Source organism: Bombina bombina, chromosome 3 (genome assembly GCF_027579735.1).
Source record: "Bombina bombina isolate aBomBom1 chromosome 3, aBomBom1.pri, whole genome shotgun sequence".
Classification (NCBI taxonomy): domain Eukaryota; kingdom Metazoa; phylum Chordata; class Amphibia; order Anura; family Bombinatoridae; genus Bombina; species Bombina bombina.
In genome coordinates, this window is record NC_069501.1 from 817,983,406 (window position 1) to 818,008,448 (window position 25,043).

Consider the following 25,043-nt stretch of genomic DNA (forward strand, 5'->3'; position numbering starts at 1 on the left):
TTAGAACAGTGACCTTCTAGTTTTAATCTGTATAACAAACATCTGATGAAGATGGAATCATTTTTTTTAAAGGGCAGGAACTAAATTGTGTGGCAACTGCTTAAGAGCATTTCCAAAAAAAAATCCATAACTAAATATTTCAGATATTCAGTCATTTCTATCATTATATCTGTATTAGAGTGATAAGGATTAACACGATTTAGGACTAGACTACAAGTAGAGCGCTAATTTATCGCACACCCGCAAACGGGCTTGCGGTAGCAATTAGCGCTTATAAAATTAACCAGAAATCAGATCTCTGGGGCACATTTATAAAATTAACCAAACGCCCCCCAAATTAAGTGTAATATATTTTATATAAAAAAAATATAGTAGCATCTTTATTTATGTGTTAATATGTGTATATCGCAAAAGCAATATAAAGCGCTCCACTTGTAACCTGGCCCTTAGTTTTTGAGTAGTCTTTTTCTCTTTAGAAAAACACATTTTCTGTAGTCCCCATGTCAGGAAAGAACAAAGTTACTCAAAGTAAGAACAAAATAAAAACAAAAACAACTTTTTTTCTCTCTTATTTTATTACAACGGCACTAGATATTTTTAAAAGCAGGGTGTATATCTGAGTCACATCATTTTTATGAAGCAACCTATCTAGAAAGAAATATGTTTTATTCCATAAATCTTCAAACCATAAATTGTGTTTGATTGAAAGCACTAAACAATTAATTTCTAGATGGGTTGGAAAAAAGAATGTGAACACCTGGGAAATAGGTGATATTTCTTTATTTTTAAGGTAATAGACAACCATTTGCCTTTAAAGGGATATGAAACATTTCTTTCATAGTTCAGATAGAGCATACCATTTTAAACAACTTTCCAATTTATTTCTTTTAACTAATTTGCTTAGTTCTTTCGGTAACCTTTGTTGAAAAGTATACCTAGGTAGGCCCAAAAGCTGGGAGCTAGCTGCGGATTGACTATACAAATATACCTCTTATCATTGGCTTAGCCATGTGTTAAGATAGCCCCCAGTAGTGCATTGCTGCTCCTTCAATAAAGTATAAGAGAATGAAGCAAAATTGATAATAGAAGTAAATTGAAAAACTGTTTAAGATTGTATGATCTACCTGAATCATGAAAGAAAATTTTGTGTTTCATTATCCTTTAATACAGCTCCTAATTTTGGAATAAATTCATACAACTTTTGAACAGTCTTTAGCGGAACGTTGTACCATTCGTCTATCAGAACACCTACCAATTGCTTCAGAGATGTTGGAGGAAGGAATCTACTACTAATTCTGCTCTCTAAAACTGCCCACAATGGTTTTGATGATATTCAAATCACATGATTGAGCTAGACAGGGCAGATATTAAAGCTCATCTTAGTGCTCATCAAAACAAGCCTGCACTGTTCTTGCTGAGTGTATAGGGGCATTATCTTGAAAAATGGCATCATTGTTGGGAAAAAAACATTTGGACTATAGGATGCGTGGAAAGTGAGGTGTGGTAGCCAAGCGCTAAGATATTCCCTTATGCTGAGTACAAATAAAGGGTCTAACCAACCCCCAAAGGAAAGAACAGGTAATGAAGGAATATGTACAGCGCCAATAAAGGCTAAGGGATAAATATAAACACTAAAAACGAAATATACCTGCTAAGGCTGAACAAGAATTTATTACAATACAACAGTATTGGTACCAATAGATAAAATGGGTAAAAAACAGTTAATAAAAACAGTTGTTAAAAACAATGGTAAGGTGGAGTGTTGTGCTGATACACTCACAAAGTGCAAATAGCAATTGGGTCCAAGGGGTGGAAAACTAAAATGGTGAAATCCACATGGGCTTTTGGACACACAAATGAACAAAATGTGTAAGCAACATAAAAATGTATGCGACTTAAATGTGCAACATGATAGTGCAAATGTTGTGCAACATGAGTGAAAGTAATCACTATGTGTGTAAAAGATAAGGAAAAATAATTCACATCAAAAATTCAAAAAATCACAATAAAATATAATATATTGAAAAGTCCCGATGGCACTGCAGTGCAAAAAATATTAAATCACAGGTGAATAACTGCCATTGAGTGGAAAATGTGGAAAAAGGGGGGTATACCCAAGGCAAAAAGAGGAAATCCAGTGAAAAAATGAAAATAAAAATCAAAAAACAGATACAAAAATGATGTTCAACAAAGGATTAAAAAAGAACAAAAAAGAACAAAAAGAGTGTTGTAATCCAAAAAACAGTAAATTAAAAGGCAATCACATGAAGGAACCTTGAATCCTGAGGGGTAGAGTTCCCAGGCGAATCCTAACAACGGTCAGCTCTTTGTCCAATGTCCTAGAGATGTCCCTGTAAAAAAAGGAGTACCATAGCGTAACAAGTCCTCAAAGTGGTTAAAATACTTGGAATAATGCTTACCAACAGGTCTACGCGTTTCGGCCCCAAAATAAGGCCTTTATCAAGACTGCTGAAGTGGTAAGCTGAGTGCCTTTAAATAACAGTGTCACTTAAGTGACCGGATATGGCTCTGGAATTCACTTCCGGTTTCGCCATAAGTAAAAAAGAGTTTAAACAGGGTATTTACCATGTTTAACGTGTTTAAAATGTCATATGGAGATAGAGTGATCTTGTATTTTATGTTTATATATGTGTCTTTGATATTTAGTGTCATTTAGTTCACTGTACCTTGAGCCCCTCATGATCATGATGTCACTTCCGGTTTACCGGAGTAAACATTTTTAGCTGATTCTACATTTTTGGTGGCCTCTGGTTATGAATACTAGTTAGAAGATATACTTCAAAGATGTACTTTGGTATATTTACAGCTTAAACACCTATATTTTTATGGTGACGATTTTGTCATGATTTGATTGGTCGTGACATCATGATCCAATTCCTATGGTCCTATTGGTTTAGAGAAGAGGTGTGTGGGTAATAGTCCTCCTGATTGGGTGTTGAGATGTCAAAAAATGTTTAAAGACAACAAGGGGACAGATTGTTTCGATAACAAAGGGGATATAAATCCAAATGCCCATTTTAACAATAAAGAAGCCCATTAGCTTATAAAAGAGCCGTTTTAAATGATTAGCCATTTCAAAATAGGGAAAGGCTCTAGAATGATTGGAGATAATATGTATGTCTTCTTCACTGTTAGTGCATAAATCATATGTTCTATACCAAGTTTTAGTATATATATCTTATCCCATACTATGTACTTTCTCCAATATATATAATGATAGACGATATGCTTTATATTGGATTATATGAGGTTTATTTTGCTCTGTGAACAAGTGCTGCTTTAGGTATTTATAAATGTTTTTAAGGTACAGCAGCATAGTAAGGGATATAATCCAATAGTAGCATAGTGGTAGAGCAGTAGAACAGGAAAATCACTAATCCTATAAACCCAATCATATAAATTTAATCAGGTTTAGGAGAGTGCTTTAGCAGTGCGTCAGATTTATCTTACACTGTCTGGAAAAGCGGCTGTGGTTTTTTTTTTTTTTTTAAAAAAAAAAAAAAAAAAAAAAAAAAAAGGGGCTGTGGTTTTTGAAAAGAAAAAGAAAAAGTGTAAAATATGAGTGTAAGGGAGACTTAATGGGGGTATATCTATATGTCTTGAGTCAAAGTTTTATACATACTTATCACTGAGTTCAGTAGCCTCAGTGAATTCCATAGAGGAGGATGTGTTAATACCTCTTATCTATATTGACATTATAAAGCCATACATAAGAGACCTCTCGATCACTAAGGTCATTTAACGAGCAGTGATTGGGTGGGTCTGTGCACTACCCAATAAATAAGAAGCTTGGTAGTGGCTACCAATAGATATATGAGATATAAGAGAAACTCCTGTGGATTTCTTATGAGCAGAAAATGATGAAGAAGAAAATGATGACCACCTCAGAAGTTCATCATTTTCTGCTCATAAGAAATCCACAGGAGTTTCTCTTATATCTCATATATCTATATAATGTCAATATAGATAAGAGGTATTAACACATCCTCCTCTATGGAATTCACTGAGGCTACTGAACTCAGTGATAAGTATGTATAAAACTTTGACTCAAGACATATAGATATACCCCCATTAAGTCTCCCTTACACTCATATTTTACACTTTTTCTTTTTCTTTTCAAAAACCACAGCCCCTTTTTTTTTTTTTTTTTTTTTTTTTTTTTTTTAAAAAAAAAAAAAACCACAGCCGCTTTTCCAGACAGTGTAAGATAAATCTGACGCACTGCTAAAGCACTCTCCTAAACCTGATTAAATTTATATGATTGGGTTTATAGGATTAGTGATTTTCCTGTTCTACTGCTCTACCACTATGCTACTATTGGATTATATCCCTTACTATGCTGCTGTACCTTAAAAACATTTATAAATACCTAAAGCAGCACTTGTTCACAGAGCAAAATAAACCTCATATAATCCAATATAAAGCATATCGTCTATCATTATATATATTGGAGAAAGTACATAGTATGGGATAAGATATATATACTAAAACTTGGTATAGAACATATGATTTATGCACTAACAGTGAAGAAGACATACATATTATCTCCAATCATTCTAGAGCCTTTCCCTATTTTGAAATGGCTAATCATTTAAAACGGCTCTTTTATAAGCTAATGGGCTTCTTTATTGTTAAAATGGGCATTTGGATTTATATCCCCTTTGTTATCGAAACAATCTGTCCCCTTGTTGTCTTTAAACATTTTTTGACATCTCAACACCCAATCAGGAGGACTATTACCCACACACCTCTTCTCTAAACCAATAGGACCATAGGAATTGGATCATGATGTCACGACCAATCAAATCATGACAAAATCGTCACCATAAAAATATAGGTGTTTAAGCTGTAAATATACCAAAGTACATCTTTGAAGTATATCTTCTAACTAGTATTCATAACCAGAGGCCACCAAAAATGTAGAATCAGCTAAAAATGTTTACTCCGGTAAACCGGAAGTGACATCATGATCATGAGGGGCTCAAGGTACAGTGAACTAAATGACACTAAATATCAAAGACACATATATAAACATAAAATACAAGATCACTCTATCTCCATATGACATTTTAAACACGTTAAACATGGTAAATACCCTGTTTAAACTCTTTTTTACTTATGGCGAAACCGGAAGTGAATTCCAGAGCCATATCCGGTCACTTAAGTGACACTGTTATTTAAAGGCACTCAGCTTACCACTTCAGCAGTCTTGATAAAGGCCTTATTTTGGGGCCGAAACGCGTAGACCTGTTGGTAAGCATTATTCCAAGTATTTTAACCACTTTGAGGACTTGTTACGCTATGGTACTCCTTTTTTTACAGGGACATCTCTAGGACATTGGACAAAGAGCTGACCGTTGTTAGGATTCGCCTGGGAACTCTACCCCTCAGGATTCAAGGTTCCTTCATGTGATTGCCTTTTAATTTACTGTTTTTTGGATTACAACACTCTTTTTGTTCTTTTTTGTTCTTTTTTAATCCTTTGTTGAACATCATTTTTGTATCTGTTTTTTGATTTTTATTTTCATTTTTTCACTGGATTTCCTCTTTTTGCCTTGGGTATACCCCCCTTTTTCCACATTTTCCACTCAATGGCAGTTATTCACCTGTGATTTAATATTTTTTGCACTGCAGTGCCATCGGGACTTTTCAATATATTATATTTTATTGTGATTTTTTGAATTTTTGATGTGAATTATTTTTCCTTATCTTTTACACACATAGTGATTACTTTCACTCATGTTGCACAACATTTGCACTATCATGTTGCACATTTAAGTCGCATACATTTTTATGTTGCTTACACATTTTGTTCATTTGTGTGTCCAAAAGCCCATGTGGATTTCACCATTTTAGTTTTCCACCCCTTGGACCCAATTGCTATTTGCACTTTGTGAGTGTATCAGCACAACACTCCACCTTACCATTGTTTTTAACAACTGTTTTTATTAACTGTTTTTTACCCATTTTATCTATTGGTACCAATACTGTTGTATTGTAATAAATTCTTGTTCAGCCTTAGCAGGTATATTTCGTTTTTAGTGTTTATATTTATCCCTTAGCCTTTATTGGCGCTGTACATATTCCTTCATTACCTGGACTATAGGATGCACCTGATCACCTAGAATGTCCAAGTACTTGCTGACAGTAACTTGAGCATTTAATGATGCATTTAATGATGAAGCCAGACAAGTACCAAGATATGGCCACCCAAATCACAGATCCACCCCCATGTTGGAGAGTTGGAACCAGACAGTCTGAGCTGTACGCTCCTTTGGGGGTTTTCCATACATAAACCCGTCCTGCTGTTGATAATAATGTAAATGATTAATCAGACAATATCACTAATTTCCAATCTTCAGATGTCCAGGTTTTATGATCATAACACCATTTTTTCACATTTTATCATTGGTGTCTGTGAATAAAGTTTTTGCAATCATAGCCCTTCCATGGATGTTGGCTTTGTGAAGTTCTCTGCAGTTTTTTGGGAAACGGTCTCTTCAAGCTGGATATTGGAGTTCTGTTGTCAGTTTTGATGTAGTTGTTTGGACACAATCCTTGTTAATTTTCATTGGTCCCCATCATATTTTGTTTTTCATACATTATTCTTCTTCCTCAATGAAGTCTTGCCATTCTTTGTATACACAGTCATAAGGGTGAAGATTGTTGCTCTTGAAACACCAAACAAATTTGGCTGTTATGGTTACAAATAGGGTTGCACCGATACCATTTTTTTATGACTGAGTACAAGTACCGATACTTGTTTTCAAATACTTGCGGATACCAATTACCAATACTTTTTTTTTATGTCATGTGACAGTTTAACAAGCACAATACAGACTAATTATTTAAGATTCCTTCTTTATAATTATAAAGGACTGTAATTCAAAAGACATTATGAAATAATAAAAAAGTTCACTGAACATGTTTATAAATAAAAAAATATTACAATAAAATATTAAATTTAAAGGGGTGATACAATTGGGTTGTATGGCTGTTATATAACATCAATCTGACATTTGTATGGAGGTTCGACTCTAAGTTGAACAGTCTTTCACTTTCCACACTACTGCATGGGGCAGTAAGATATTTTTGGGCCATTTTAGCCAGAGCTGGAAATCTGTTTAACTGCCCAGTACTTCAGGGGTTTGTCTGAACGAGGTACAGTGATCTCTCCTACAATAATACAAATAACAGCAATTTGTATTTGCAGAACAATAGTAAACAATTTTTAGTTTAGTCTCCACTCCAGTTTAAAATGAAATGGGTACATGCAGTTTGAAAAAACTGCACAAGATAGCATATGGGTAGGAAGTGGAGGTATCGGTTTAAGTATCGGTGCATTTGCACGAGTACAAGTACTCATGCAAATACTTGGTATCGGTATCGGTACATCCCTAGTTACAAACACTCCTGCTAAAAGGGCTCCCTTGATTTTTCCACTTTGGAAGTCTGGCAAATCACCCATTTCACCAATTGCTTGTACTAAACGCTACTGAACAAAACTTTTACTACACTGGCATACAACATAGAGAATATAGACAAAGAAAGGATAAACAAAATATAACTGCAATGCTTTTTTCCCACTGTTGCTAACATGAATAATATTAACTACTATAATAATGGTGTTCATATAATTTTGCCCAATGCTTGTATTTACATGCTGCTTTGCTCACATTGTGAATGCAAAGTAAATAAATGTTTTGTTTTTTTTAAGATTATCTTATCAAAAGCGGTGCCTCCCCTGAAGGTTATTTCCTTTATGCTCTTAGCAGCAAACAATGCCCATTAAGCTAATAAACTGATATCTACACCAGTTAGCATCACCCTATTTGATATTTGACTGGAAATTACTAATTATTTGCCAGTTCTGGATCATTTAAAAAAAATCCAAACATAGTGGTTCCACTCCAGGTGAAATCAAGCAGCGAAGAAGACCACTATTGTTGGTAGACCTTTGCTTATTATCTCCATACAGTCCCTGTTTGGAGAATGACATTTAAAAGTTTCAGCTAAAAACCATCAAAATACGCTGCATGCTTAGTAATCACTTCATTGATCCTTAGACTTTAGACGTAAGACTTGTTCAGTTTCATGTCTATAGGATATATTATGTATTGTTTGACCCAATGCATTACATCAGTAGAGGTGCACATCGGATATGCTACATCCCTTTCCAGTGACCGCATATGGTGAACATGCTTATTTACATTGTGCAAATTTATATTTATTTTACATTCCTAGCATGCTTTTCAGAGGTTTAAAGTGATGGTAAATGATAAGAAATAAATGACTGAATTTAAAATATGATTGTTAATGCAATGTAATCCGCATTAAAGGGACAGTCTAGTCAGAATTAAACTTTCATGATTCAGATAGGGCATGTAATTTTAAATAAATTTCCATTTTAATTTTATCATCACATTTGCTTTGTTCTCTTGGTATTCTTAGCTCAAAGCTAAACCTAGGAAGGCTTATATGCTAAATAGGTCCTGTAATACAAGGTAAACACAGAGATAAAAGTGTTGGTTATGCAAAACTGGGAAATTGATAATAAAGGGATTATCTATCTTTTTAAACAATAACAAATCTAGACTAGACTGTCCGTTTAATATTTTTTCAAAGAAATGTTTGCTTTTTAAAATATAAGTATTTTTATAATCTGTCCGTCACATAGCTTATCTCCACTCCCTTCGATTTTCTTGTCTTCAGTTCAAGGAGGAGGGACCGCTCTACACATCACTAAATTGAAGAGAAAAAATATATATATATATATGTGGGTGGAGAGTTGGTAAATGACGGACAGCCTAATCAAATAGATTTCATCTGATGTGCACAATGGAGTGAATGTGTGTATACAAGCCGGATTGAAGAGCCATACAGCAACGTTTTTGATTGGATGCATATGGGGGAAAAAACTAACTAGCAAGGGGGGCCGGGAACATAACTAATTGTCTTCCCATTGTATAAGTAGGTTTAGTTTACACAGATTCTTTTTGCAACTGTTTCTTCTGGTCAGAACCCTGGAGTAAATGAAGGACTATCTTTATATAAAAAAAGATAATTTATCTGAGCTCAATAAGATATTATTATCGGTTATATAAGATATGGCAACTGTGACACACGGTCTACAAAACTTAACTGTTACGCACTAAGAAGAAAAATACAACATTGTTTTCTTCATATAATGTTTATAGTTCTTTTGTGCATAATAACATGGAATTTAAAGTTCATTTACTGCCACTAGAGGGTGCAATAACTCTTAAAAAGAAAGCGCTAATGTACATAACTGCTTCTGCTATTCTAATGCTGGCAGATGGGCTGTAACTCATTATAAATACACTATTGAATAAATTCAGTACAACAGATCAAGAAAGAACATTTTAAACTTAAAAACCTGTGTGATTTGAGGTACTGCTTTTAGGCCCTCTTTCAGGCTCATACTAATCACTGTGATATTTGGTTTAATCTAGCAACTATCAATGAAAAAGATAACAGATTAATATTTTTTTCAGGAAGAAAAAAGCACATTAGTAACAGTCACATTAGATTTATTACCTGTGCACGATCGCCAAACTTATATGAAAAAGCGGATTCAATAAGTGAAACAAATGTCGGATTTGTTCATATGTCACAAGGAAGGGACAGGTCACATGAATGGAACACTGCATCTCCAAGACTCACAGCGATACAACATTTGGAGCGTTATATAGTGAAATTACTTAAAAGGGACATAGAAAAAACAAAAAAATTCTGTCATGATTCAGAAAGAGCCTACTTAATTTTACCCAAAATTTCAATTTATATCTGTTATCAAATTTGCTTCATTTTCTTGGTATCCTTTGTTGAATCTGCAACAGTGCACTACTGGGAGCTAGCTGAACACATCAGGTGAGCCAATGGCTATAGGTGCAGCCACCAGTCAGCAGCTAGCTCCCAGTAGTGTATTTCTTCTCCTGTGCCTACCTAGGTATGCTTTTCAACAAAAGGACAGTAACAGAATGAAGCCAGTTTGATAAAAGAAGTAAATTGTTCTCTAAAAATGTTCTGATCTGAATTATGAAATAAAACTTTTGGGGTTTTTAAGTCCATTTAAATGTGGTGACACCCTAGTGACTTTTGTATGCAATAATGTCTACTTTTTACACATACAATTGTGCATACCTGGGTGTATAAGGTGTGGGTAGAAAGTATGACAGATTTGAATGCATCATATAGTAAAATCTATCACATTAGGACTCACCTATAAGATTTGTTTAAATGCTGCCAGGTGAGCTTATATGCTTTGGCCAAAAACCAGCACTAAACGCCCCCCCCCCCCCCCCCCACTACAAACCTATATTGGGGATAGAGCTCAGGTAAAATGTATTTTTCTTGTTTGTTAAATGTGCCTGAATTAATCCTTACAACAGGATTTATATTTCTCTTGTAGCTTTGCAATATATAGACTCTACAGCAGACCTGTCCTTTGGGCAGAGCGAGAGGGGCACCGTCCCCAGGCCCCACTCTTTGGCGGGCACCATACGGTCAGCGGTGAGGTTACGAGATGGTGCAATGTGTATGTACTTTAGAAGTGTTTGTGGTATCTAATTTTGTGTTATTATTTATATAGGTATCACTGAATGTTGGCACAGGGGTGGGGCATACAGAGGAGGGGAATAAGGGCACTGGGCTGACGAGACCCCATAAATTTATCTTGCCCAGGGTACCACAAATGCTAAAGTTGACCCTGCTCTATAGTGTCACAAAATCTCATAAAGATTAAATATGGGCGAGTCCATAAACAAGAATACAAATATTTCTCATTAATGTATTGTATCTTTCTTACAAAACTTGTTACTCTTGTCATTATACGAGTAATAAACTATACACTGACTTTTATTGAGCTATTAATTAAAAAGTAGAAGGTTTCAAAATATCAGGTTCTTACTATTTAAATTTTCAAAATCCAATAGAAGCTTAATGATAAAAGAAGGTTAAATGCGTGTCTACATTAAATTTTGTAAATATAGAAAGAGATAATAAAACTAAGAAATACTGTGAAAGAATAGGGTGTATATTTGTGACATAAGAAGTAGCATCAACCACTATGGATAATGGAATTTTTTTACTACATTATTTAAAATGTCAAATGTTAGCAACATATATTACAGAAGTATAAATATGTGACCAGCTTTCTAACATTTGTTTATTTGATATATAATAGGCTTGTAATACAACCATGAGAATCAGCATGTGATGGACACATTCTGATCATTAAAATGTTATGTCTCGGACATGTAGATATAAAATATGTAGAAAGAGAATTAGCAGTTAAACACTATATCCTGCTGCTTCAAATATCATGACTCATAGTTTGTAGTGATTTCAGTAAAAGCCTATGAGAATCAACATTCAAACATTTATTCCTTTTCTATGTCTATGAGTCATGATAACATTTACATGTACATATGTTACTATACTTGCACTATTATTCTAAAATGACAAGAGGTACATATGTGCAGCCACCAATAAACAGCTAGTTCTCAGTAATATACTGCTTTTCCTGAGCCTACCTAAGTATGCTTTTTTAACAAAGGATAGCAAGAGAATAAAGCAAATTTGATAATAGAAGTAAATCAGACAATTGTTTAAAATTGCATTCTCTACCTGAATTATTAAAGCTTAATTTTGACTTCTAATGTGCCTGTAAGAAGATTCATAATCATTAATCAAACATTACCATTATATTTTGCCAACAATAAGCAAGCGCTACCCAGGTGCTGAACCAAAAATGCACCTGGTGAGAGAACAAAGAAAAATTGATAAAAGGAGTAAAATGAGAAAGTTGCTTAAAATTGCATGCTCTGTCTGAATCATTAATGAAAAACAAAATGTGTTTAATTTCCCTTTAAAGCTTGAGAGGGAGCGTTAAATAGCGCTCCACTTGTGATCTAACCCTAAATGTTTTATATAATACAGTTTATTATTTTGATTCTAGTGTAACAAATGTAACCTTCAATTCAAGGGAAACCATCTGAAGCAACAATCTTGGTGATTATTTTAAAGTGAAAGTAAATCCTAGCGTTTTACAAACGCTAGGATTTACTATTGAAACAAATAAAGGGCACTTTCATTCATGAAGTATAAGATACTTCATGTAGAAAGCTTCTTTATTTGATTCAATTGATCGCCGCTCTTAGCTCCTACAGCAGGGCACGGCTAAAAAAAAATTTGGCTAAGAAGTGACGTTTTCACCTCTAAGCCAATAGCAGTGCGGTAAATGCAGCTCCCATGGGCGCCAAGCCGGATTTACTACACAGCTATTGGCTAAGAGGTGAAAACGTCACCTCTTAGCCAAAAAATTTTTTAGCCGTGGGCTGCTGTAGCAGCTAAAAATGGCAATCCATTGAATCAAATAAAGGAGCTTTCTACATGAAGTATCTTATACTTCATGAATGAAAGTGCCCTTTATTTGTTTCAATAGTAAATCCTAGCGTTTGTAAAACGCTAGGATTTACTTTCACTTTAAGATACATTTGTTCTTAATAACATGAGGAATGACAGGACTATGTATTTAAAAACAGTTAATTCTCTATTAATACTCTCTGGAGCTTAAAGATTTGCATCACCTGCACCCTTTGCTCTAATGCACACATACTGAGCTCACAAAGTTTAGCCTTTTCTCTATTAGTTAAATGCAGGGACGAAACTACAGGGGGTGCAGAGGTCGCAATTGCGACTGGACCCCCCAAGGGTGGGGGCCCAGGTTAAAAAAAAACAAACAAAAAAAACATGTTGCCCTGTCACTGCCTGCACTGATATCATGTGAGTTACACATGATGCTTCACTAGTGTCTCTGACTATAGGGGTTAATGTTTCTGTTTTACCCATTGGTGTTTGTGTGTATGTATGTATGTATGTGACTGTGTGTGTATTTTTGCATGTATGTGTATGTTTGTGGAACCAGCAAATTACAGACCTTGTTACTACAGCATGGGGGGAGGGGGTAAACAGTGTCACTATACAGTACCACTATATACAGTACGGGGGGCTGGACCATGTCACAGACTACTGTGGTCACTTTATAAAGTACTGGGGTGGGTAGGGTCAGGCCAGCCATCTCACCGGCAGATTACAGACTGTGTCACTGACTCACTATATACAGTACTGGTGGGTTAAACAGTGTCACTATATACAGTAAAATCTCACAGACTGTGGGCACAGGGTACCTCCATTTGCAGACAAGTAATCTGATTCACATTTTTTTTCCTGTGTTAAATGTTAAAAAAAAAAAGAAAGATAAGTATCAAATTCATTTTTTGGGGGGGGGGGGTGAGTGGGGGACCTTCTTAGATTCTTGCACCTGGGCCCTTTGGTTTCTAGTTACGCCTCTGATTAAATGTATTGTGTAGTTGAAGTCTTGCAGGATATTTCTTACATATGGAAGCTCTGCACATATTTGGCTTTTCTTATACTATAGTAGTGATAAGCCCTAACATTACTTAGTACAATTTCAGCACAACACAGGTACTAAATTAGAGCCAAAGCACTTTTATTCAGATTTCACTGAAATACGCGATGCAGAAGTATTCACCACTTCATCGGGTGCATAGACTGTGAAACAAAGAGTTAACTTACGTAAATACAAAATAAGTGAATGATTAACATTTCCCTTTTCTAATACATACTTCACCTGTGCTAGGAAATAAAGGCAAGAAAGAAAAGGAAAAAGAGACACACACACACTCAACTGAGAATGAAAAGTAGCTAAAAGAAACTTCCTTCTTGTTCTACAGGAACGTGTCACTCAGGGTGCAGCCTCTTTTAGCTCACTATGCCTTTCACAGAGGAGACATATCTTGTAGTATATCAGGTTTTAAAAAAAAATAATCAATTCAGCACCAATATATCAAACAATTCTAATCCGCACAAGAGAAAGGAAATAAAAACCCTGGGGCAGGACTGTCTTATTGACAGGGTCAGACTTATATACTACAGGAAACTACTCCCTGTGAAAGCCATAGTGAGACTGCCCCCTGAGTGACACTGGCCTAACCAACAAGCAAGGAAGTTTTTTTATTTAGCATCTGAGATTAAAGGGACATGAAACCCAAACATAATTCAGATAGAGAATACAATTTTAAACAACTTTCCAATATTCTTCTCCTGGTATCCTTTGTTGAATCCTTTGTTGAAATAACAGCAATACACTACTGGGAACTAGCTGAACACATCAGGTGAACCAGTTACAAGAAGTTTCTATGTGCATTCACCAATTCACAGCTAGCTCCCAGTAGTGCATTGCTGCTCCTCTGCCTACTTTTCAACAAAGGATACCAAGAGAGCAAAGCAAATTAGACAACACAAGTAAATTGGAAAATTATTTAAGATTGCATGCTCTTTCTGAGTCTTGAAATATTTTGGACGGTTTTTATGTCCCTTTAAGTGGAGCAACCCTGTCAAGCCTGTCTGTAGTTATTCTGCTAGTTTTGTTTTTTTCTTCTCCTCAGCTTCCGTAGAGGGTATTAGGCTCTATCATAGAAAGTCCTTTATTAAAAAATCCCCTGCCGTTGGTCGAGCTGTTGGGAGCATTGGCATCTAGTGAAAGTACATTCAGAATATGACTCCTCCAGTTCTCTCAAAGCTACTTAATCTCAGTCACACTCTCTTTACTGCAGTCCAGGAAACTTTTACCAAATCCATAATCATAAGGTCCTTCTCAATTTGAAATCAGTCTAAAAGAATATATTACTCAAATGCCAGCTCTATGGAACATTTACCACAACAGTGATTAGTGAATGTTCAGATGAAGGACTCCTATAGACCTATAGACCCCAGTGCACTAAATACAAGAAAAGCCATGGAACCTGATGAGAGAAGATTGATTATGGATGATATAGCTTGATGTTTCTGGGTAGTTTTCTGCACAGAAATATGAGACTAAAGAGACAGTTATGCATTATATATCTATTTCACTAATACTTTTATATAACCAGGACAATGTGATTATTATCACAATCACATCATTATGAACCTGCTTTGATTCTGATCCATGCTACAGAATACTGGACTTTCGCCTACTATCTAGTAGATACCTGTGTATGACCTTGGCTGGCATCTAACTACTGCTATTGATTACTACACTGGACTTTGTGTTGATATTCAACACAAAATCTTAACAGTTCATTTCAATAAATATACGGAGAATGCACTCATCCATCTTCCAATTTGGGGATCAAAGCTGTGTTCCCGGGGTCTGGGTTCCACTTGACCCCTTCCCAAAGCCAAAGCTTTCAAACCCAGTCAGATGCACAATAATGTAGGAATTTCAGTGTTTTCTCATTAAGGCATTGTATTCAAATACAGATTTAAGCTTGAAACGTGTCAGATGACATTGTATGTAAGATCCAAGTGTCTTCTAATATATTTTTAACCATGTAAAGTACTTAAGTTTTATTTCCCCTCTCTCCCGTGTTTTTTAGATTCTATCACTAATAGTTGAATACAATGCCTTAGTGAAAAGACGCTGAGATTCCTCCATTATTGTCTATCATCTATTCCTGACCTTACCTTTGCATCCTTTCTGTTGATTTTTCATTTAGCTTGGCCTGGAAGTCCATTTCTTTTTTGCTTGATGTGTACTGGCCATCTATCTAAGGTAACCAATTAGTACTTCTGTCATGGCAGAATAAATCACATTCAAGGTCACTTCCAGGGTTTTGGGTCATTTCCTTTTGTTCTCTCTCCATGGTCTGTAGGTGCTATATACCAACAACCACAAAGTAAGGTGCACATGTAGACTCGGCTGATAAAGGAATAACTTTATTGACGAATTCTTAAAATCAGCATGTGTATAGAAAGCTGCAATACACACTCCAAAGGCTCAACGGGAGGAAAGTCCCCACTCCAGAGGGTTTGTGAATAATATCTGCTTAAAGGATGGAGTACCGTGGATGAGGTGGGTGGGTCATGGAGACCTGAGACATCATTATTTATAATTGACATTCACTTTTATACCATTATCATTATTTTGAGCGGATGAAAGGTCACTATCTTGTTGAAGTCTGCAGGTGCCGTCATTAACTTTGACTTTAGGTGCTATATACCGACTGTCAAAACCTAGATCCTGCAGCAACACTAATATAACATGGTATAAATTATATTATGTTGAAGGTAAAATATTGAGTGTTTAAAGTGTTTCTAATGAACATTTCATTATATTGATAAGGATTTATTAACCCCATCTGTGCTATGAACTACTGGTAAAGTATATAATGAAAAAGGAGTTTGGTCAACCAATCAGTTGTTTCACATTTTGAATACTTGATGTAGGAGTCAAAGTCACAAAACATTGTGCAATTTTCTGAGCACAATTTGAATGCAGAATGTTTGGCTATAATTTAATATCTGTGTTGTGACATTATGAATGTTTTTATCAGTAACACTATTATAGTTGTTTGAAACCAGCACACTTTCCACAGGCACCAGGCACAATAAAAATTGGATGTAGGAAGCAGATTTTTTTTTTTTTTTTCAGGATGAAAACTCCTCATGAATAAAACTTATGTTACAAGTCAGCAGTATTTATATACAAAAATGGCTTATACCATTTACATTTCTGGTATAAAAAACCCCCATCGATGATGGGTTTTCTCAATTTTACATTTATTAACCCAGCAGGAAGATAATGGTAATGGTCTGACAAACTTCTCACCTGACAAGTAGGCAAACTGTTTCATCAACTGGTCCTCAATATCAGCCGCACAGACAGGGGAGGTGTCCTGGTGCATGATGTCATCTGGGAAAACAAAATAATAATGCAATGATTGTACTGACAGAATGCCAGACTACTAAACTATCTTACTATTTCATCTGGCTGCCATTGACATATAAAAATCAATTTTATCTCAATACTTAATCTCTATCTAAAGAGAAACCCAAGATCCAAAATGTAAGGTAAGGAAGATACACAGGACATAGACATATAGGACAATATTCCAATCCACCAGTGGTTTTAATTCAAAAACTTCAAATCCAGTTCACATGATTTTAGGTTTTATTTTATAGAGGATTAAATGTAACAAACATTTTTTTCATACACTTGGATTATGTAAAGAAGCAAAAATAAATAAATAAACAAAAAAGGCTTCTTAGACTTCTCAAAGAGGAGTTTAATTATATTGTGTAAAGATCTTAATAAAAGCAAAATACATGACACAGTTTAAAACAGAGCTAGACTGATTTAACATTCATACTGTGAATTTGATAATAGAAGTAAATTCTAAGTAAGTTGTTTCAAATGACATACTCTGTCTGGATCATAAACGTTTAGGGCCAGAGTGAAGAGCTAAGGGGTTTGTGCGCAATGTTTTTTTCGCTCGTATTATAAGTACAAGTCCTAATAACACGATCTAATAAAAAATTATTTAAAATAAAAATTACACAAGAAAGTTATAAGGGCTCAAAGATATGAGGTCTCAACATAGAGATACCAGGGAGGGACTCAAGAGGTGAAGTGGCAATCTTTTAGGAGGTGGCGTGCAGCAATGGAGCCCCTGTTTGAAAGATATTCCTGGAATGTATTTTAAAATCAACAGTCAAAAGGTTGAATTCTATAAGCAATGGAACTGTTTCACGCTCTTACCTCTGTCTGTCTCTCTCTCCCCTCTGTCTCTCTCTCAAGTCCTCCTGTCTCTCTCCCCTCCTCTGTCTCTCTCTCCCTTCCTCTGTCTCCCCCCCTGTTTCTCTGTCTCTCCCCCGTCTCTCCCCCCTTCTCTCTCTCCCCCTTTGTCTCTCTCTCTCTCTCCCCCTGTCTCTCTCCCCATTCTCTCTCTCTCTCTCTCTCTCTCCCCTTCTCTCTCTCTCTCTCCCCCCTTCTCTCTCTCTCTCCCCCCCCCTTCTCTCTCTCTCTCCCCCCCTTCTCTCTCTCTCTCCCCCCCTTCTCTCTCTCTCTCTCCCCCCTTCTCTCCCCCCGTCTCAAGTCCTCCTGTCTCTCTCCCATCCTCTGTCTCTCCCCCTGTCTCTCTCTACCCCTCTGTGTGTCTCTCTCTCCCCCCTCTGTGTGTCTCTCTCTCCCCCCTCTGTGTGTCTCTCTCTCCCCCCTCTGTGTGTCTCTCTCTCCCCCCTCTGTGTGTGTCTCTCTCTCTCTCCCCCCTCTGTGTCTCTCTCTCTCACTCTCTCCCCCCTCTGTGTCTCTCTCTCCCCCCTCTGTATCTCTCTCTCCCCCCTCTGTATCTCTCTCTCCCCCCTCTGTGTGTGTCTCTCTCTCTCCCCCTCTGTCTCTGACAATCTCTCCCCCCTTTCTGTCTCTCTCCCCTCTCTATCTATGACTCTCTCTTCCCTCTCCCTCTTCTCTTCATAATAATGCAGTAGTTTTGTTGGTTGCAAATATAATAGTTATATTAGTGCACATAATTGCATTATGCTCTTATGTGTAAGATAAATACAAAACTAGTTTGTGAATATAATGACACACATAGTACTGACATCTGGCAAACGTCAATCAGTAATGGGATTTGCTAGTAGGTTCAGTACTAGAGAGATATTTTAGATGAGTGTAATACATTAGCAGAAGTAGGAATTGGTATAAATAACAGCCAAACTGCCCACATTAACATGCTCTTCAGGCAAAATTAACTAAGAAGTCTCTCCAGCCTCCAGTTTCACCAATTTCTTTGTTATTCTATGCAGCTAATTCACACACAAAAAAAGAAAGATATGACAATGAGCTTTAGTGAATCCACTGTACAAAATAAAATACTGGCGATACCTTTTAGTGAATTTACCTGCATTTGGTATTAGCATTTCTCTGAATATACATCTGAACTTAAAGGGTTTTGTGGATTTGGGGTGCCCTAACTAATGATCGGGGGAGGTGGGGGAAAAAAGGGGGAAAAAAACAAACCTATTAGTGCATAGAACAGATTATGCTGCATGCTCTGTGGGTCCCATACAATACGCAGCATACTATGTTCTATAATGTACTGTGTTGTATACTATTTGTCTAACATTTGCATATCTAACAAAATACTTATCCATAATCATAAAAAAAAAAATCTTCAGATTTTTCACTTTTTTTGTGAGGGGGCTTCAGGTTTCAGGCCCTGTATGTATGATCACATGGAAGCCTAAATCTGCATTAATGCATTATATTGACTTGCATAGAGTAGTACAGCAGGGGGGGAAGTTAGACATTATTTTTTTACAAGGCACATACATTGTTCAAATGTGTGACACCAGAAGTGCTGAGCAATTCCAATATCACGATCTGTCCCTTAAAATCAATAATGATAAAGCTTTGGGCGCTCATAGCTTTAATAACACTCTTTATGTGACTATAATCTTAGGCAATTTCATTATCAGCCACCATGCATCAGTCTGTGCATATAAATCAAATCTTAGCTCTACTCTCCAAACATGACTAATCTAAGTCTGTAATGTTTGTAAAAAGGTGTGATCTACTCTTACGGAAAACAATTACATCAGTATTTGTTACATGCAAGTCTAGCCTGTAGTATTGGCTTCATTACAAATAGCAACAAAATATAGAATAAACTATGTATAGAGCAAAAAAAAAAAAACACAACTAATGTTAACATGCAATGACATGTTGGCTGTGGTCCAGAAATGTAGGACCAGTAAAAATGATTTTTTTTTTGGAGGAGACTCAAATCTACTCGACCACTCCCTTTTCCTGTAAGTAAGTAAACAATGACTTTCCTTAGGGCACAGATGTAGCTAGATAGCAGTGTCTCTCTTTAATCAAGCTACTGCCATAAAAATACATAATTTTTGGCTCAATGCTTGTGTATGACTATGTAAAATGTAGTTACACATGAACATATAAATGAGCATAATCCTGAATTCCTGTTGTGCTACTTTTTAGCTACTATTACATAATATAACCCTTTAGGTGTAACATCTGTCTATGTTTAGAAATTATATTTGGGAAATCTAACATGACAAATATATATATAGTAAGAAGTTTAATCATAATATTTATTTATGATAAAAAACATGCTTATAGACAACTGGGAAACATGGCATGTATGGCCACACACACACACATTTTATATATATATATATATATATATATATATATATATATATATATATATATATATATATATATATATATATATATATATATACACACACACACATATATACATACATATTTGTACTTCAAATAAAGCTAGACATAAACAACATTAATTATTGTTACACACACAAGATGAAAAGTAAACATTAATATTCATGTGGGAAAGGGTTAACTTGGAAATCAATGAAGCATTTAAAATAATCTGAGCACTGACCCAGGTACTGAGAGGAAAAAGCCAGAAGGTTCTCACAAACCTACCAAGACAGCTGTCCTCTATAATTAAAGCACAAAAGAAACACAGCCCAAAACATGAGGAAGCACCCATACTAGTACAAAAAAGTAGATTTTTTTATTCATGAGGATGGCACTTACTGAATTTGTTATGTGGGTTGGACTACACCTTAAGATAAAAAAAAAACCCTGCTTTGCTTTGTGCATAGTCTGCTGCTTACCTGACCAGATAAGACCAGTGAAGCACTAACCCCGAATTTTAAAAGTTTAAGCGCTAACATTTCCGATATTATTTTATCAATCATTAAAGGGATGTCAACTCAACAAACTGATTTCATGCATATGAAACAGAACTAATTAAATAGGTTATATATAGCTTTTTTTTTTCGCATGGAAAAAATGGTTATTTAAAAAGGCACAAAACTAAACTTTTCCTTTCATGATTCAGAAAAAGTATGCAATTTTAAAAAACTTTCCATTTTACTCCTATTTCAATTTGCTTCTTACTGAGAGCTAGTTGCTAATTGGTACAGTGTAAAGAGATATTATATAGAGATATTTATTTTGTGGCAGCACCTTACTAGGATTCTTTCCTCGTCTGCCAATAACAAAAATGTGGATACCCCATGGTCCCAGCAGCTAATGAGTTAATAGCTAAGAAAGTTTACCAGTTGCAGTAACATGTCTTTGAGCTATTTATTAATCAGCAGTAACACCACAGAACCTTTATTCTGTACTGCAAGTTGATGTGAAACTACAAAATAGGACGATATGAAAATTGTTTAAATGAGGGCGGAACAAACAAAATAAAATAAATACAGCAGTACAGAATGTTAGGGAATTAGAAAGCCAAAATGGTTTTAAATGGAAATGCAAACGCAGCCACACATTCTAAACTAAACCTTTACACTTATATCTTCAATATTCAAACTAATTGTAAAAAATAAATTTAGATTTTATTCTAAGGCTAATCTTTTATTAGATGTAAGGGATTATCAATTGATTACTTAAAGGGACATAATACTCATATGCTAAATCACTTGAAACTGATGCAGTATAACTGTAAAAAGCTGACAGGAAAATATCACCCGAGCATCTCTATGTAAAAAAGGAAGATATTTTACCTCACAACTTCAGCTCAGCAGAGAAAGTGCTGTGTAAAAAGTTATACTCAGCTGCTCCCAGCTGCAGGTAAAAAAAAATAAAAAATGAAGAAATGAACAGCAGCCAATCAGCATCAGCAGTGCTGAGGTCATGAACTCTTTTACTGTGATCTCATGAGATTTGACTTAACTCTCATGAGATTTCATTGTAAACTTCCCTAAACTGAATAGGGAAATAAGAGAGAGTGCACGAGGCTCATCCCTTCAGCTGTCCCGGGGCAGACATACTAATATGCTGCTTAGAAATCCTTACAATGGGATGTGGCTACTGAGGAACTTTTGAGGTAAAATCTCTTTTTTTACATAGAGATGTTCAGGTGATATTTTCTAGTTAGCCTTTTACAGCTATGCTGCATCACTTTCAAGTGTTTAAACATTTGGGCATTATGGCCCTTTAATTAAATAGTAACAATTATATTTGACCTCAATGTAAAATTTAAAATCTGTTTAATAAGTATTATTTTACAGAGGCCACAGATTAATAAACTTTTCAACTTTTCCCATCTCAAATTCCTAACTGAAAAAGAGAAATCTTTAACTCATGAGATGTGAAACATTTAGCTAATGGTATAATTGAATCTGCACCTTCCATTGCCGCTGTGCTTTATTATCTTCTCTTTCAGTGGCCTAATGGTTTGACCCACATACTGACAATTTAATTTCCTACATCTAATCGTATATATGAAGAATTCTGAATTACAGATTAGTCTATATATAATACTAGTTCCAGGTTTTCACTAACACAATCTTTTCCTGTGACACATTTGTCAAGCAATTGCCAAATCAAAAAAAAATCCCTTACATTTTACAGATCATTATGGTCTTTTAGTTAGAAACTGTTCATTATAAAGCAAACTTTTTGTATACATGCAGTTCATTTTAAAAGTTTTGATACTGATCACACTGCAGCAATGTTCATGGGATTTTTTTTTTGCAGAGGAGAGGCTGCAGGTGTGTGTGCACGTGTGTATATATATATATATATATATATATATATATATATATATATATATATATATATGTGTGTGTGTGTGTGTGTGTGTGTGAGTGTGTATATGCGTGTTTGTGAGTGAGAATGTGTGTATATGTATATGTGTACAAGAGTGTGTATACGTGTGTGAGTATGTGTATGTGAATGTGTGAGTATGTGTGTGCGAGTGAGTGTGTGTTTGTGCGTTGACACTCATTTGCCAGTGGGAATGATCTCAGTAGCATGTGAGTGCGGAGGCAATGTGGTAGTAAATGTGAAACCCTTGGATGCCAATATTGCCTGCTACAGTGCTGTCACCAGGTGTTGTTTATGGCTCCTGTAGCATTGTCAATGAGGCAAATTTACAAAAAAAATAAAAGTGTGTGTGTGCATTTATAGATGTGTGCATGTATGGGTGTGTATGCTGCATATAGTCAGAAAATGAGAAAATCACAAACATTATTATTTAATTTATTTAAAGGGGCAGTAAAGTCAAAATTAAAATCTTTGATGATTCAGGTAGAGCATACAATTTTAATCAACTCACTAGTTCTTTAATTAATTTTGCTTAAAAGGGACATTAAACAGCTGGCTACAACTACAGTAGCAGAGTTACTACACACTGTGGGCGCAATTACATATTTGGCGACATTGTTGGCAATTTTTTAGTCTAATCAAGCGATCACATACCCATCACAGCAGACAAGTTATGCGCATATATTTTACATGTCAGGCGCAGTTTTTACTCCCATAAACTGACATTGAACTGGCGTCGCAAGTCAGTATCACATATGCAGCACAAGGACTTAAAGGGACAGTCAACACCAGAATTTTTGTTGTTTAAAAAGATAGATAATCCCTTTATTACCCATTCCCCAGTTTTGCATAACCAACACAGTTATATTAATACACTTTTTACTGCTGTGACTATCTTGTATCTCAGCATCTCCTGACCGCCCCTAATGACATGACTTTTAGTTATTATCTATTGACTTGCATTTTAGCCAATTAGTGCAGTGTCTGCCACAACCCACGGGCGTGATCACAATGCTATCTATATGGTTTACCTGAACTACTCTCCCCTGTTGTGAAAAGCAAATACAAAAGCATGTGATTAGAGGCGGCATTCAAGGGCTTAGAAATTATCATATGAGCCTTCCTAGGTTTGCTCTCAACTAGAATACCAAGAGAACAAAGCAAAATTGTTGATAAAAGTAAAATTGGAAAGTTGTTTAAAATTACATGCCCTATTTGAAAAATAAAAGTTTTTTTTGGCCTTGACTGTCCCTTTAAGCACGCAGATTGGAGATATTTTACTCCATTTTCTGCTCGCCACACATAGGCAGGCGCAGCAAGCCTTGCACATAGTAAAAAAAGCACCGTAACTCCCTGGAAGCCTTATCAAACACCTAATGCATGGGCAAAATCCACCCCTAAACTGCCATCCCCCCACATCGCAATGTCTAATAAAAGTTATTAATCTCTAAAGCGCCATCCCCCACATCGCAAAGTACCTAATTAACCCCTAAACCGCCACCCCCCACAACAAAAACACTTAACCTATTAACCCCTAATACACAATCCCCCCCACAATGCAAAGTATTAAACTAAATAGTAATTAGGTGTTTGCATTGTGAGGGTTGTCGGATTAGGGGTTAATAGGTTAATTAAGTGTTTACATTGTGGGGAGATGGTGGATTAGGGGTTAATAGGTTAATTAGGTGTTTGCATTGTGGGGGATGGCGGATTAGGGGTTGATAGGCTAATTAGGTGTTTGTGTTGTGGGGGTTGGCGGTTTAGGGGTTAATAATTTATTAGTGATTGCGATGTGGAGGGATGGTGGATTAGGGGTTAATAACTTTAATTAGTGATTGCGATGTGGGGAGATGGCAGATTAGGGGTTAATAACTTTTATTAGTGATTTCGATGTGGGGGGATGGCGGATTAGGGGTTTTAAATGGCGGTTTGATGTGTCGGTTTAATTTTTATATTCCGGTTTAGATTATTATGTGTCAATTCAACATTTGTTTAATTTTTAGTAATGCGTGCAAGATGATATACTGGCGTAAGTTACTGGCGATGTCAGAAATGTGTAGTTGCGCACATTTCTGAACCTCAACAGTTTTTCCGACTTACGGCAGTATATCATCTGGTGGTGACCAGGTTATTTGATCCACACGATGTGTGAGGTGAATTTACGGGCGAGAGGGGTTTCAGCAGTTGCGCTGAAAAATACGCCACATATGTAATCTTGCCCTGTGCTCTTTAATGCCATTCTCATATTTTGCCTCATTGCAGAATCTTTTTGGCAGCTGTCTCACTTCAGTTTAGCTCACATAATAGAGAGCAGAAGTGTTACATTTTTACAGTCCGTTTTTTGCACAGTTTAAAATTTAAATGACAAATATAAATTTCCAAGATGGCGGTGCCCAGTGTGAAGATGCAGATCTTCACTAAATAATACTTATAAGGGATTAAAATAAGAGAATTATTTTGAAGACAGCTGCAGGCAAAGAAGGAATAACAACATCATGGTGAGTAGTAACTATTCTGTTGCAGTAGTACTCTGCAGTTT

The 25,043-nt window shown here is 35.8% G+C and overlaps 1 protein-coding gene across 1 annotated transcript in view; it reads right to left on the bottom strand.

Moving 5' to 3' along the window:
- The window catches only part of MCF2L (MCF.2 cell line derived transforming sequence like), a 353,557-nt gene that overhangs the window by 213,789 nt on the left and 114,725 nt on the right, over nt 1–25,043 (bottom strand). The window contains 1 exon segment of the mRNA XM_053707774.1: nt 16,718–16,801. Within this exon segment, the coding sequence (XP_053563749.1) occupies nt 16,718–16,801 (84 nt within the window).